Here is a 13,654-nt window from a genome sequence, read left to right as displayed (position 1 = left end):
TGTTTGCTTGTCATATTCTGCTTGTTTATTTTGTATCCGAAGAATGTACATGTTATATTTTAATTTGCGATGCATGCAGTGTATATAACAGCACCCTGTGGTCCAAACCCCACAGGGTATTCAATCCCCATACGACTTCCTTCATTTCCTCCTGTCCTGTTATGATCCCTGCTGGACAGATATTTATGAAGACATGACTCTAAAGATGGGGTATTCATCACCCTCCTCCACCGGCACAATATTGAACGATACATACGAGTCAATATTCTCAGGCTCCAGCGCCACCATCGCCAGCGCCGCGTTCTTCTGCCTCGTGCTGACACGAAAGCTCCCCTCCGGTAGCCTAACCTCCTGCTCACCGGTCTCTGTGGTGGCCGTTACACGAATGACGCCCTCGTAATAGGAGGTGTCCACCTCGGCGGATGTTACGGTGAGAACCTCGACCGTTCCCTCGAATGGCTTGTCGAGTGTCTCCACCTCTAGCCCAGAAACTCGAAGACGCTCGGCAAGGTCGGACCAGGCCGCGGGAATGAGATAGGCCTCTGGACGGGCGCGAGTGAGGTTCGCCAGGGCGGGGGTCGTTGATGCGAAGCGAACAGGCGGGTGGACAACACTGCCGTTCTTCACGTCGACCATGGCGAATGGCCGAATGGCTGTTTCGCTGTAGTCGGTGACAACGATTTCATCGTCGGACTGCGTAAACTCTTCGATGCCGTCCTCAATGGTCGTGAAGACCTTTTCGGCATTGTCGGCAGCGGTCTGGACGATGCTACTCAGCATGGTGAAAGCAGCGGCGGTGCGGCGTTGGAATTCCTGGTCCGCTATCCCAATGCCACGCGTCTCAAGAAGGAAGACGACGGCCTGCGTGAGGCCCATCGCATTGCGACCAATCTTGCCGTCTGTCCCGGCCTCAGCGAAGTCGGCGACGACAGTAGAGTTAGACACAGAGGAGCCGGTCACATATGGCTCCGCGCGAAGGCCGGCTGCTTCCATATCGTCGGCGATGTTCTTGGCGAAGAGCTTCTCGGAAAGTCTGCGGATGCCTTCATTGATATTGAGGTTTTTCGCCGCCGAGAAGAGACCGTCGGCCCCATGCGCGTACCGTTCCCCGCCAAAACGCGTATAAGCAGAGTACTCGTGCATGTCGACAATGACGTGGGGATTAAATCTGTTCATGAGCTGTTTGATATCCCGCGTCTGCTGGCGCGCAAGCTTGATATGGTCCCGGTTGGGGTCGAAGTTGGTCGCCAAAGTGCGCTGGAAGTAGAAAACGCCATCGGGATTGCATCTTGGGAGAACGATGAGCTCGAGCTTGTCGAGGATTGCGGCCGCCCACTCCGAGTCGTCGTCGAACTTGCCCAAGAGGGCCTGTGTGGCCTCGTCGCCCGCAGGTTCGTTGCCATGCACGGCGCCCTGGATCCACACACGCACTTTTGAGCCAGAGTCTGCGCGGCGCCGGGTTCCGCGGTGCGTGGCGGAAAGATGGACGTAAGGAAATGAGCGGTGCTCTTCTGAGGTGAAGTTGGCGATGTGATAGGTCATCTGGTCGTTGCGTTCGGCCAGTTGCTCGATCCAAGTCTCTAATTATGTGTCAGTCTCACTGCGCTATGCTGCGTCCCCAATCCTACTCACCCATATCGTCTTGGGAAGACGGCCCCTGCGTGCCATTCTTGAACCCAGGAAGCCGGATTTCGGGAGTCGTAAAAGCTGGGGATAGCAGCTTAATGTCGACGTCCTCGAACGCGCCAGCAACCAGTTCAGAGTCCTTCACCACAGGAACGTGGTTATACCCATAACTAACAGCCCTTGCCATTGAGGCAAGGCCGAGGGAGAGACCAACAGAAACAAGTCTCATCTTTGTGTGAATGCTTCTGCACACCGTTTAGCAGAGGGAGGGAGAGGGAGGGAGTTGCCAGATTGCAACCCTGGGTTCCTGCATCCCTTACATACTGCGCCGCGGTGGTCACAGATCTTCATCCATGTTCTCCAACTCTGCCTGTTTCCTCCTGCATCCCCTCATTTCGTTTCCCCGCCAAGTCCTCGTATTGCGCCAAGAGCGGCGGTGGAAACTCGAGTTTGCCGATGCGGCCAGTGACATTCCTGCGGTGGCTTATCACCTCGCAGCCAAGCTGCGATCTCCCCACTTCCGGCGTTCACGTCCCAGTCATTTCAAGGCTCTCATAATAGGGTCGCATTCTCGGTGGTACCTCAAGCTCCGAGTCGGCAGTTTAGCACGAGAGACGAGATATGTTATCTCGGTTGGAGACTTGGAGTAAGTCGTTAATCTTGCCAAGCGGCTTGTCCGAATGCTCGTCCTTCATATTATTCCCGTGAAAGGACTGGAAGCGTGGGCTGAGTATTTACACGTCGTACCGTGATCGTCTTCCCGTTGATCCCTAATATTTGTCCTCTGAGAGTTGAATGTATGCCTTGATCAAGCAGCCCATTCCCAAACCGTTATGTTAGTTTTAGGCTCTGGATATATCCTAGTTCAAGTGGCTGCCATAGCACGTAATTGAGTATATCGAAGTATACTAGTATGAAGTACTTTGCGTACTGGAAGCTAGGGTTCGCGTAGGGTTCGCATCAATCTTTAAGACTATATATGATCTGGCTATCCTTACTCTTACAGTTCAAGGCCAGATCATGTTCTGTATGCATGTTAACTGCAATTCTCCCGCATTGATTCTTGTTTATTTTCCCAAATTCCGACTTCCAATTCCCGCTACATTCGGTTATACATGGCCACCGGAACGTATAGATATGACGGCTATTTATTTGAAATCCAAGTGCCATGCCTGGCTGAACCATATGCAAAGATGCTTTCATCCTGGCCCGGCTGAGATGGAACTTTCCTCGGGGAAATTTAAATTTACGATACTGGCTACCCGGCTATTTAACTACCAGGTGTTGTAAGATATATATCTGCCGATGAACTTGGTAACCGGGGCAATAAATAAAACAAACAATCATTGAGTTGACAAGCAACCCAGAGATACTCTTCAATAATTTAGCCAACTGTGGTCTGCGGGGGGAAAAGGAACCGTGATTGCTGGCCAGGCCAATTTCCCCGAATGTTGCATAATTGCACCGAAGATGGTCCGACAACCCAACAACGCCAGTAATCATAATATAAATAGCGCTGCTTGTTGAAGTATGCTAGGATCAGTAACTGCCAACTGCACACTAAGTATAATGGCCCCAACTTGGACCCGATTGATCCGCTTCATTGCCGAGGAAGACGGACAGGCGCATATTGGCCAAGTCGATGCGCGTCAATTCCCTGATGTCGGACTCTCTGTCGTCAAAGGGGAGCGAATAAAAGCACGATTGATCCAGGGCTCTGTCTTTGACGGGGTTGTTACTGACAAGCAACTGCACGTTGCCCGGGTATGCCTCCTCCCTAATCAATGCGGTCACAGCTAATGAGAACAGCTTCTCGCCCCAATTGAAATGCAAGACGTCCCGATCATTCGATGCCTGGGCCTCAACTATCGCGACCACGCGCGAGAAGCCAACATGCCCATCCCCGACGTGCCCGTCCTGTTTGTCAAGCCGCGGACAGCACTTAATGGTCCTCACCCAGCAAAGATCAACGTACCCAAGATCGCCCAGGATGGCTCGAGCGACTACGAAGCGGAGCTGTCAGTAATCCTGTCCAAGACAGGCCGTGATATCCCCGAGTCCGAAGCCATGGACTACGTGTTGGGCTACACCTGCAGCAACGACGTGAGCGCCCGCACGCAGCAATTTAAAAACAGCCAATGGAGTTTTTCCAAGGGTACGTATTTTGTATTTATATGAGGCTGTGACTGATATTTTGCAGGACTTGACGGCTCGTGTCCGCTGGGCCCAGCGCTGGTGGCGCCCTCAGAAGTCGATCCGCATCGGTTGGATATCAAGGCCATTCACAACGGGGCTATTGTTCAGGATTCAAACACACGGTACGACAATCGAATTAGATACCACGTCCTCGCTGACAAGCTACAGAGAAATGATCTTCGACATTCCCAAGACGATCGCGTTTCTGTCGCAGGGCACTACCCTGGAGAGGGGGACCGTCATTATGACGGGGACTGGGCCAGGAATTGGGGCAATGCGCAGCCCAAAGGTGGTTCTGCAGGACGGTGATGATATGAGGGTTGAGATCCAGGGCATTGGCACGTTGTGTAACAAAGTGTACTACGAGTAGATCCAATGATGTAGCCAGAACGAGTATCAAATGATGTAATTATTGAATATTCGGAGCAATTTCGGTCGAATTCAAATTAAACTTCAACCCCGCAGAATCAAAAGTGAACCAACCAGTGGATCGTGGGGTAGAATCATCTCACCTCATTACTACCTTCTCCAGACTAACCTCCTGAATTCCTTTACCTGTGTACTGCCAAATGGCCTCTCCTGGACAGCAATCAGAAATCTCATGCCGTACCTGCCGACGGCGAAAGGTCAAGTGGTGCGTCTGCGCTGATATAGGATAGCAATCAAACAAGACTGATGATCGCAGTGACCGAAGCTATCCGCACTGCCAGGTCTGTGAGCAGACAATGCAGACATGCACATACCCTGATGGTCCCTTGAAACCAGGACCCAAGGTCGGCTCGCAGCGACAACGAAAACGGTCCCGTGCCGCCATCGACGATGGACCGGAGCCTGCGACTGCTGCATCATATCAAGAAGGCCATGATAGCCCAGGTTTGCCAGACACTGCCAACGACGGCATAGTATTGGTGACGACCGGCGGGCACAATGCCTCTTCCACGGCCGACAAGGCACTTGATCTCTCATTCATCCTGCACCCTGCCCACGCGGCATCTCCGCCAGATAACGGGGACCTGGGGCGAAGAAATTCATCAGGTAATACGAATACCAGAGGTGCTATCCAGCAAGCGTGCAGGACCTTGGACCTCGAGGTGCAGGAGGCTGAGGAATTGTAAGTCAGTCGTATTGCAGGCAGCAAATGGATTCTAATCACAACGCTTCATAGATTGGCGGCATATTTCGACAACATGACAGCCATTAATCTCTTCCATGAGCCGACCTTCTCAGATAAACTCTCTCGAATCTCGTCTCCGACGCTGGTGGTTGCCCTCGCGGCCGCCATGTTCACCTTTTCCGTCCGTTTCCGTCCAGGGGAGGCGGACATCAACCATCAATCGACGAGGTACCTCAAACTCGCACTGCAGCATATAGACAAGGCACTCGACGAGTGCGGCGACGATACTCCGCCGCTATGTCTATTACAAGCGTGTATTCTAGCAGCCCACTGCCAATTAACACAAGGGGTTCTCGGCAAGGCGTGGCGCACGCTTGGAATGTGCGTTCGACTGGCGTACGAAATGAACCTCCATTTAGTGGACGTGCAAGGCCAGGAGACCGGAAGTTCCGTGGACGTGGAAAAGTGGTGTGAGGACGAAGAGAAACGGCGCGCGTGGTGGGCGATATGGGAAATGGATGTCTTTGCAACCACTATCCGACGAACACCCACAGCCCTGGACTGGTCCCAGATAGAGATCTTGTTACCGGTCGAAGATGAGGCCTGGTTTCAGCGCAAACCACAGCAGAGCTGCTTTTTTGAACAGGATCCTATGCGTCGTTGGAAGGCACTCGATAGCTGCGGTAATCATTCGCCGAAAGCGTGGTTTATCGTGATCAACTCTCTGATGAAGGAGGCCCAGCGGATATCCAGCCCTCGAGGGATTCCCAGTCGATCACGGTCGGATCATATCGATGAAGCCCGCCATCGCCTGGAGATCATCGCGAATGCAGTCCGTTGCTTCCAGCTCGCTTTGCCGGGCCATCTCAAGTATAATCACCAGCATCTGACTTTCGATGCGCGCGTCCCCGGCCAGACAACGTCTTGGCGACAGATGCATTGCTCTATATACAATATTCACCTAAGGACGCAGCTTGCTAGATTGATGATTTACCGCTACGATGTGTTCAAGGGCCGTTTCCGTGTCGCGCTTCCGACCCAGGACGGCGAACGCAGCAGTGATGACCCGAAAGAGGACGAGCAGTCCAGCATTAAGGAATACTTTGACGCAGCGGATAACATTCTTGGTATTATCAATCGCAGTAGCGACGATCATGTTCAGTACATTAACCCTTTCCTCTTGAGCACCATTTGGCTGGGCTCTGCGGTTCAACTCATGCATAGCCAACTCTGTCAGCCGGGGGCACTCAAGTCGGCCATAAAATCTCGCTATGAAGTGCTTCACCTCACCTACAAGAGGTGCAGTCGGTTCTGGGATACGAATAGTGCCGTTCAGCAGAACTTGGAAACCCTCGAGGAACAGTTGGAGGCTTGCAAACAGGCAGAAAGACGTACACCTGGGCCGTCAGGTAGTAACAGCTCTGCGCGGCAATACTGCATGTCTTCAGGGCTGCGAGGCAGTGAAAGCTTGAAAGGACCTGATGGTCCTACGCCACCCACTGCGACTCAATCTGCAGCCCTCCCCAGCCCTCCCCAGAGTCACATTATGCCCCCTGACGACTGGGCGGACAGGGCCGGCGATGCGAGCAACCCTTCGATGCTTGATTTCCTGCCGTTGCAGGGAATAGATCAGACGATGCCTAGCCAGTTGATCTCCGCTACTCTTGTCGACCCAATGTTCCTGTTTGGTACGAATACACCGTCTCTTGACTTTAACCGGATGTGGGAAATGGAACCTTTGGGCGAGGCATCGCTGGACATACAGGATATGCCGGCAGTGTAATCAGACAATATATAGAACGGTATCTTTATCTCTACATCACTCAATACACAACACAGTTGTCACAACCTCTGACAGCTTCTCCTCGCAGGCTTCAACACTATTCAGTACCTCCTTTGCTCTCCACGCCACGAATCGATCCGGACGGACCAGAACTGCGCCGCTGTCGTCTACTCCACGCAGACGTTCCCATTCAAAGTACGAATCGTGCCAGTCTTGGTGGAACCCTATTGAGTAGGCGTGTAGAGCGACTCCGAACTTGACACTCACTTGGCTGGCTGCCTCCTTCCAATAATCCCCACCGGCACCAGTGAACAGCGTGAATGCACCTCGTCCCGCCAGGTCGATTGTTGATACTGGCTTAACAGGAATAGCCTTGTTAAGCCATACATGCGGCAGCCGACGCCCGGGGTAGGTACTTGGCTCATAATACAATACTGGATCCTCCGCCGATCGGCCAGGCAATACAAAAGGTTTTGTCTCGTCTACTTTGTAGATTCCAGTGCTCGAGTACCGCTGGTTCATCTCAATGCCTAGGCCGTGAAACTCATGGCTGGTTTCGGAGACGGCCCTTTGCAGTGTCCGACGACGCTCCCGACCATTCGCATTCGGCGCTTTAAGCTCGGCTAGCGAGCGCTTTCGCTCTTCGAGGGATGCTTCCAGCATGCCGAGTGACTCCCAGATGGGGTGGTGGTCCCTGAGCGCCTGGTTGGCACGAGTGATGATGCTATGGCCCACAGGCTGGCGCTCTGCGGAGTATGTTGAGAGCAGCGATGGGCCGGCAATTCCATGGTGGACGTATGCGACCTTCCATGCGAGATTGAACGCATCCTGGATACAAGTGTTCGATCCCAGCCCATTGAGCGGTGGGTGGCGGTGCACGGCGTCTCCAAGGCAGAAGACGTTGCCGTCGGAGTACTTCTCGGCCACGATCTCGTTGATGTACCACTTGGAGACGTTGATGATCTCGGCTGGTGTGCTATCGCCGATAAGCTGCTTAACTCGGTGTAGATAGTCCTCGTTAGATGGGGCAGGGGTCTTCGCTGGGTCGTAGTCTCTAGTTGGGAACAGGATAAACATCCACTCGTCCCACGGCCTGACCATGCGGACGATGGCCATCCACCCAAACGCAGGATGCTCACGGTCCGGCTGCATGACCCAGTGCAGGTTCCCCTTGCGGTACGCCACCAGATGTGAGAGATCCGCCCTGACCAGGACGTTGATTGCGAGGCCCTGTCCTGGCTTCACGGCCAGAGGCAGGTTCAGTTGCTTGACAATCTGACTGCGTGCCCCGTCGGCGCCAAACAGATATTTAGTCCTGATGCAGTACTCGCCTTGAGACAGATTATCGCGGACAGTCGCGACAATGCGCTGCTGATCGTCGTGGACGAAGGACACCAGCGAGGTGTCGAACCTGGTGGTGAAGCCCTGGTGTGTTGCGTGCCGGACGAGAATGGGCTCCAGCAGCGTCTGGGGGAGATCGACTGGCGAACAGGGACTCGCTCTTTCATAGTCTCCCTGCTATCATTAATTATTGCACACTTTTTTGCAGGGCCACTCACCTTCCTGTTGGGATCATTGCCCCAGGAATATATCCGCGCGTACTCTTCGCCTGCCATACTGTGGCACCATCGCGTATGAACCATGTGTTCCTGGCCGTCGCACGCGACCTTCTGGATCTCGCTGTCGAGACCGATATCACGGAGACATTCTAAAGAAGGTTATTACAGCCCAAGGAAAATAAGTGGCAGCAAGAATAAATTACCCAGAGCAGCCATGTTGGTGATATGTGCTCGAGGAGTGTCGGCAGTACCGTGCGCCGCACTGATCATGATGCCTTTTATTCCTGTTTTGTAATTAGACTAAGACTGTCGTACACCCAATATATAGCTTACCATATGAACTTAGAAAACAGGCCAAAGAAGCCCCTGCTGGCCCTGCACCGACGATTAAGAATTCCGTCTCTATAATCCCACTGGCACTGCCATTTGCCAACGGGGAGGCACCTGGGGTGTGAGAATTGGTAAGAAATGAAGGAGCCATTGTGAATGTATGCGCAGGATATTGAGTACTTCCCATCAACAGGACAGTGAGACTTTTAACATGATTAAACGCAGCTTGGGCATCCCCCGCCTACTCACACGTGTTCACCCCGCTGAGACACTCGGACGATCTGCAATGATCCCTGCAATAATCCGACCGAAGATGCTCCGAGTGATATCCCGATATTATTACCTCTGAAAATGTGGGAGCCTATGAAAGTATATCAGTAGTGTCATGTGTAAAAACCTGATGGAGACGGATATAGTCAAACACTTCGTAACAAGGAAAAACAACCAAAATGACTGCAGAATACAAACGCATTCGGCTCGTCCGACTCGCCCATGTCTACTATACACATCGAGACCTCGTGGCAGCGTCTGAGTTCCTGACAGACTTCGGTTTCCAGGAATGCGCCCAGGCGTTCTCACAAACCGGACCAAGAACGATCTTTTATCATGGCACAGATACCCAACAGCCATTCGTGTACTGTGCACGTGAAGGCCATGAAGACGCTTTTGGTGGCGCCGCGTTCGTCGTTGAGTCGCGCGAGGACCTAGAGTACGCCGCTAAGACCCTGCCTGGGGCAACTGGGGTTGTTAATATGGATTTGGACGAGGGGAATGTCCCCGGGGGTGGCTTTCGTGTCACCTTTACGGACCCGATTGACGGATTCCCCTTTCATCTGGTTTGGGGACAGAGAGGCATCGAGGGGGCGGGGGACAAAGGCAATTTGCCGGCTCTGCAATACAACTTGGTGTGTTTGTTTATATTCATTTGCGCTCTTATGTTTGGTCAAACCGGGAGGAAATGGCTGACGATGAATTGAAGCCTACCGAGAAGAATCGACCGCGTAATAGTACTCAGAGATTCAAACCAGGTGCGAAACTCCATACTCTTACTAGTATTTCCCAGGCTTAAGGCGGGAGAAAAGATGCCTTCTGATATTGGAACAGGCCCAGCCCCGGTGCACAAGCTTGGGCACTTTGGAATGTGTGTGACAGATTTTGCGCGCGCCTACGAGTTTTACACGACCAGGTTCAACTTCAAACCTAGCGACATGAGTTACTCTACAACTATTTCAAACCTTCTGCCTTTTGCTCATTTGTGGCCAGCTCATCCATGACCCAGAAGGCAAAGACATAACTACCTTCCTGCACCTCGACCGTGGCCGCGAGCTCGTTGACCACCACTGCTTCTTTTTCTTTGAGGGGCCCAAGTGGCATGTCCATCATTCATCGTTCGAAACGCACGACTTTGACACACAACTTCTAGGCCACCATTGGCTGCGGGAGAAGGGCTACAAGAATTGCTGGGGGGTCGGGAGGCATATTATGGGAAGTCAGATCTTCGATTACTGGTTGGTTTAATTTGATTTTTGAATATCTAAACTGGATAGTGCTTAGTGTTTACTGATGATGCTCAGGTTCGATCCGTCCGAGTTCATTGTCGAACACTACGTTGATGGGGATCTGGTTGATGAGACTTATCCGATCCATAGGAGCCTTGCTTCACCGGACAGCTTGCATGTTTGGGGTGAGTATCCCTTTCATTTGATCAGTAACCTACATGCTGATTATTCTGGAAGGACCTGATCTTCCGGATGGATTTCTAGCGTAAATTGGCTAGCTATGGACAGCCCGATGTGTATGCGGGTGTATTTACCACCAATTCAATGCACTTCAATATTGCTCTTATTCAATATAAATATCAAAATAAGTAGTGACTTTGAAACTACGTTCTATTTAAACTGTCAGTTCATATACCAAACCCGATTAAATGCCCAATGCCTCCCTACTTGGCAATACATGGGTTATGTCAAAATACATTCCACCTCAACGTGAGCATCAACCTGTGAAGCAACTACCGTTGTAAATTTAAGAAAGGCCCTCAGCCAAGGAGACTATACGTCATGATATTCCGAAAAAGGGTCCTGTGTTGGTTAAGATGGGCACATTGTTTCATAGCGTGAACCCTAGTTCGGACGGACAGACCCCTAGGGAACTGCGGGGAAATTGCACCGAAATTGCTCCACGAACTCAGCTTCAGTCTGGGGTAAGGGGAAGCTGGGGATCTTCCACTATGGAATCGAATACTTATAGGCACCCTGGAATGTTCAGATAATTCTCACTTCGTCTGTACTGTTCCCATAGCGATGCATTCACTCCCGTTTCTCCTCGCTGTCACCATACTAGGATCTCTGTACGTGATCCTCACCAAGGGCCGTAGAGAAAAGGGTCTCCCTCCTGGTATGTATGCCATTCTCTAAATATAGCGGCCAGTCTAACTCGCCCAGGACCGCCTACTATACCGATCCTAGGAAACCTCCATCAAATACCAGTAAAAGGGTCCTATCTCAAGTAAGCCACTTCGCTCTATCCCACGGCTATCTCTAACAAGCACAGATTCACAGAATGGGCCGCCAAATATGGCGGCCTGTACTCCCTCAAACTGGGCACCGGAACTGCAGTTGTCATCACCGACCGCCGCACCGTCAAGGAGCTGGTCGACAAGAAAAGCTCCAAATTTAGCAACCGGCCTGAATCGTTCGTCGCGAATACCATCACCGGTGGATCGCATCTGCTGGTTATGCAGTATGGGCCGCTGTGGCGCACGATGCGTAAGCTGGTGCACCAGCACTTCATGGAGTCGATGGTTGAGAAGAGCCATATCCAGGTCCAGAATGCGAGGCCGTGCAGATGCTGAGGGATTTTTGCGTGCAGCCTGAACAGCATATGCTACATCCCAAGCGGTTTAGTAACAGCATCATCATGAGTTTGGGTAGGTTTGCTTGTCCTTGTTGCCGGTGAAGGATGTTATGGCAGGGACTAATGATAACAGTGTACGGAGTTCGCACCCCTTCGGTGCAGACAGCACATATGACGCAGCTGTATGAGATGATGGTGTGTTTGTCGTGTATTTCCCCGTCCATCTGAACCTGACTGACTGTTGTTTCTAGGAGGGATGGTCCAAAGTTATGGAGCCAGGCAATACACCCCCGGTTGACATATACTCTTTCCTGCACTATATTCCACAAAAGGTTTTCGGTAATTGGATCTCACGCGCAAAGGGTGTAAGCAAAGAAATGTGTGTGCTATACGGTCGCTACCTCGATCTTGTGTACGACCGCCGCAAGAAACTCGGTAGTGCTGGCTCGTTTATGGACACGGTGATTGACCAGAATGAGAAGCTTGGTCTCACGCGCCACCAGCTCTATTTCCTTGGAGGTGTCCTGATGGAGGGTGGGTCGGACACGTCGAGCTCAATTATTTTGGCGTTTATCCACGCCATGACCAAGTGGACGCACGTTCTTAAGAAAGCGCAGGTTGAAATCGACGCTGTTGTTGGCGAGGACAGGACGCCGACATGGTCAGACTACGACAAATTGCCCTATATTGCAGCAACGGTCAAGGAGGCGATGAGATGGAGGCCAGCTGTCCCATTGGCGTTTCCCCATGCAGCTGCTGAGGGTAAGTACCAACCCGAACGTTTTGAATCTGCGATTAATGTTGACAATGGGCAGATGACTGGATAGATGGCCACTTCATTCCCAAGGGAAGTACGGTCATCATCAACGGCTGGGGGATGCACCACGACGCATCCCGCTTTACAAACCCTTCTGTCTTTGACCCCGACCACTACAAGGGACAGATGGCCCTGGCACCCGAACTCGCCAATGCCCCTGACTACTCTTCACGCGACCATTACGGCTACGGCACCGGGCGCCGCATCTGCCCGGGCATCCATGTTGCCGAGCGCAATCTGTTCCTGGCAATTTCGAAGCTTATCTGGGCCTTTTCCATCGAGCCGGGCCGTGATGAGACAGGGAAGCCCATTGAGCCGGATGTGGATCCAAAGACGGGGTACAGTGAAGGGTTCCTAGTATGCGCAAATGAATTTCCGTGTCGAATTACCCCGAGGTCACAATCCAGGCGAAAGACTATTATGGAGGAGTATCGCCAAGCACAAGAAGATGTATTTTCGCGGTTTGATAGCCCACCTTCATAGTTACCAGCGTATTGGCGTATATGAAACCGAAATACGGAAGAGTGCCCTAAATCTGGCCGGTTGTCTGTCGTGCGTGGTCTGCTATAGGGAACTATATTAAGAGAACGAAACAAACCCTTAATAATATGGTTAGTATTAAAGTAATACCCTACTACCATGTGAGGACACATCATTACCAAGCGCTTGGGTGATCTGCGAGGACATGATATATTACTGGCTACATTATTAGAGCCAAGAATATGTTGAAGGACAGAGCGGCACTTAGCTGCGATGTAGTGGAGCCACTGGGAATTCACCTTGGTATGAGAGTGGGGAGTTTAATAGTGCAAGTATGCGTTGCCGCATAGATAGGATCCAGCTGAATGCAGGTCGTTAGCTGCTACTGTAGTACCGTCTGTTGTAATACACGGCAAGGCCATTCTTCGGATCTTGGTTAAAATACTTTGGATGAATTCTTTACTGATCCCGCTCTATGGCTGTACAAGTATATTATTATCGGGCAGTACTTAGGATGTCTATAAAACTGGAGTATCTAGAGGTCTTATATAGATCCCCCTTGGGAGTGGCCTTATGAGGCGGGCAGGTGGCGGACCTGATGCCTACTGTTCCTGACCCCTCCAGATTAGGCTGTCAGGCTGTTAGACAGCTTCTAGTAGTAGATCCTCCCTGATTGAGAAGAAGCAAGGCCTTGGTTTCTTCTGCAGGATTATGACATATCGATTCCTTGGTAGTGGTCGTCGGAGATGCTCGGGGATCGGCAGCGCGATGGTGAGTGGTTGCCAGCCAGGCGTCGCTGCTCAGGCGCACCGGCGGTGGTGCGCAGGGGTCTTGGCAGGCTGTGACACCCCGACTGGCAAGGGCAGGCGCATTCTCTCGCTGACCAGTCTCGA

At 51.9% G+C, this 13,654-nt stretch overlaps 5 protein-coding genes across 5 annotated transcripts; 3 read left to right on the top strand and 2 right to left on the bottom strand.

The window, feature by feature from the left end:
• Window positions 1-183: 183 nt before the first annotated feature.
• On the bottom strand, window positions 184-1,813 carry ASPVEDRAFT_34637 (M14 family metallopeptidase; the record flags this gene model as incomplete). The annotated part of the gene is made up of 2 exons (XM_040810876.1): window positions 184-1,580; window positions 1,633-1,813. 2 exons carry the CDS (start codon window positions 1,811-1,813, stop codon window positions 184-186), a joined length of 1,578 nt encoding a protein of 525 aa, XP_040674251.1.
• A 1,382-nt stretch (window positions 1,814-3,195) lies between these two features.
• ASPVEDRAFT_97418 (uncharacterized protein) lies at window positions 3,196-6,191 on the top strand (the record flags this gene model as incomplete). The annotated part of the gene is made up of 7 exons (XM_040818781.1): window positions 3,196-3,390; window positions 3,436-3,781; window positions 3,827-3,944; window positions 3,991-4,179; window positions 4,249-4,456; window positions 4,554-4,933; window positions 4,988-6,191. Coding segments are annotated over 7 exons (2,640 nt in total), but the record flags the coding sequence as incomplete, so codon positions are not given.
• Window positions 6,192-6,574: 383 nt separating this feature from the next.
• Window positions 6,575-8,354, bottom strand: ASPVEDRAFT_47641 (uncharacterized protein). The gene has a single exon (XM_040813829.1). It carries the CDS (start codon window positions 7,869-7,871, stop codon window positions 6,756-6,758), a length of 1,116 nt encoding a protein of 371 aa, XP_040674249.1. The 5' UTR covers window positions 7,872-8,354; the 3' UTR covers window positions 6,575-6,755.
• A 703-nt stretch (window positions 8,355-9,057) lies between these two features.
• Window positions 9,058-10,376, top strand: ASPVEDRAFT_89701 (VOC family protein; the record flags this gene model as incomplete). Its single annotated transcript, XM_040818670.1, has 6 exons — window positions 9,058-9,513; window positions 9,588-9,660; window positions 9,713-9,820; window positions 9,888-10,116; window positions 10,183-10,292; window positions 10,345-10,376. The coding sequence occupies 6 exons, from the start codon at window positions 9,058-9,060 to the stop codon at window positions 10,374-10,376; spliced, it is 1,008 nt and encodes a 335-aa protein (XP_040674248.1).
• A 535-nt stretch (window positions 10,377-10,911) lies between these two features.
• On the top strand, window positions 10,912-12,764 carry ASPVEDRAFT_34633 (cytochrome P450; the record flags this gene model as incomplete). Its single annotated transcript, XM_040810875.1, has 7 exons — window positions 10,912-11,005; window positions 11,077-11,116; window positions 11,162-11,376; window positions 11,433-11,537; window positions 11,598-11,659; window positions 11,716-12,226; window positions 12,280-12,764. The coding sequence occupies 7 exons, from the start codon at window positions 10,912-10,914 to the stop codon at window positions 12,762-12,764; spliced, it is 1,512 nt and encodes a 503-aa protein (XP_040674247.1).
• Window positions 12,765-13,654: the final 890 nt, after the last annotated feature.

This window comes from Aspergillus versicolor, assembly GCF_001890125.1.
Source record: "Aspergillus versicolor CBS 583.65 unplaced genomic scaffold ASPVEscaffold_16, whole genome shotgun sequence".
Taxonomy (NCBI): domain Eukaryota; kingdom Fungi; phylum Ascomycota; class Eurotiomycetes; order Eurotiales; family Aspergillaceae; genus Aspergillus; species Aspergillus versicolor.
This window is presented reverse-complemented; position numbering and strand designations above follow the sequence as displayed.

Coding starts and splice junctions, on each gene's coding strand:
- ASPVEDRAFT_47641 (XM_040813829.1), bottom strand. CDS start 7,871: ATGCAGCCGGACCGTGAGCATCCTGCGTTTGGGTGGATGGCCATCGTC.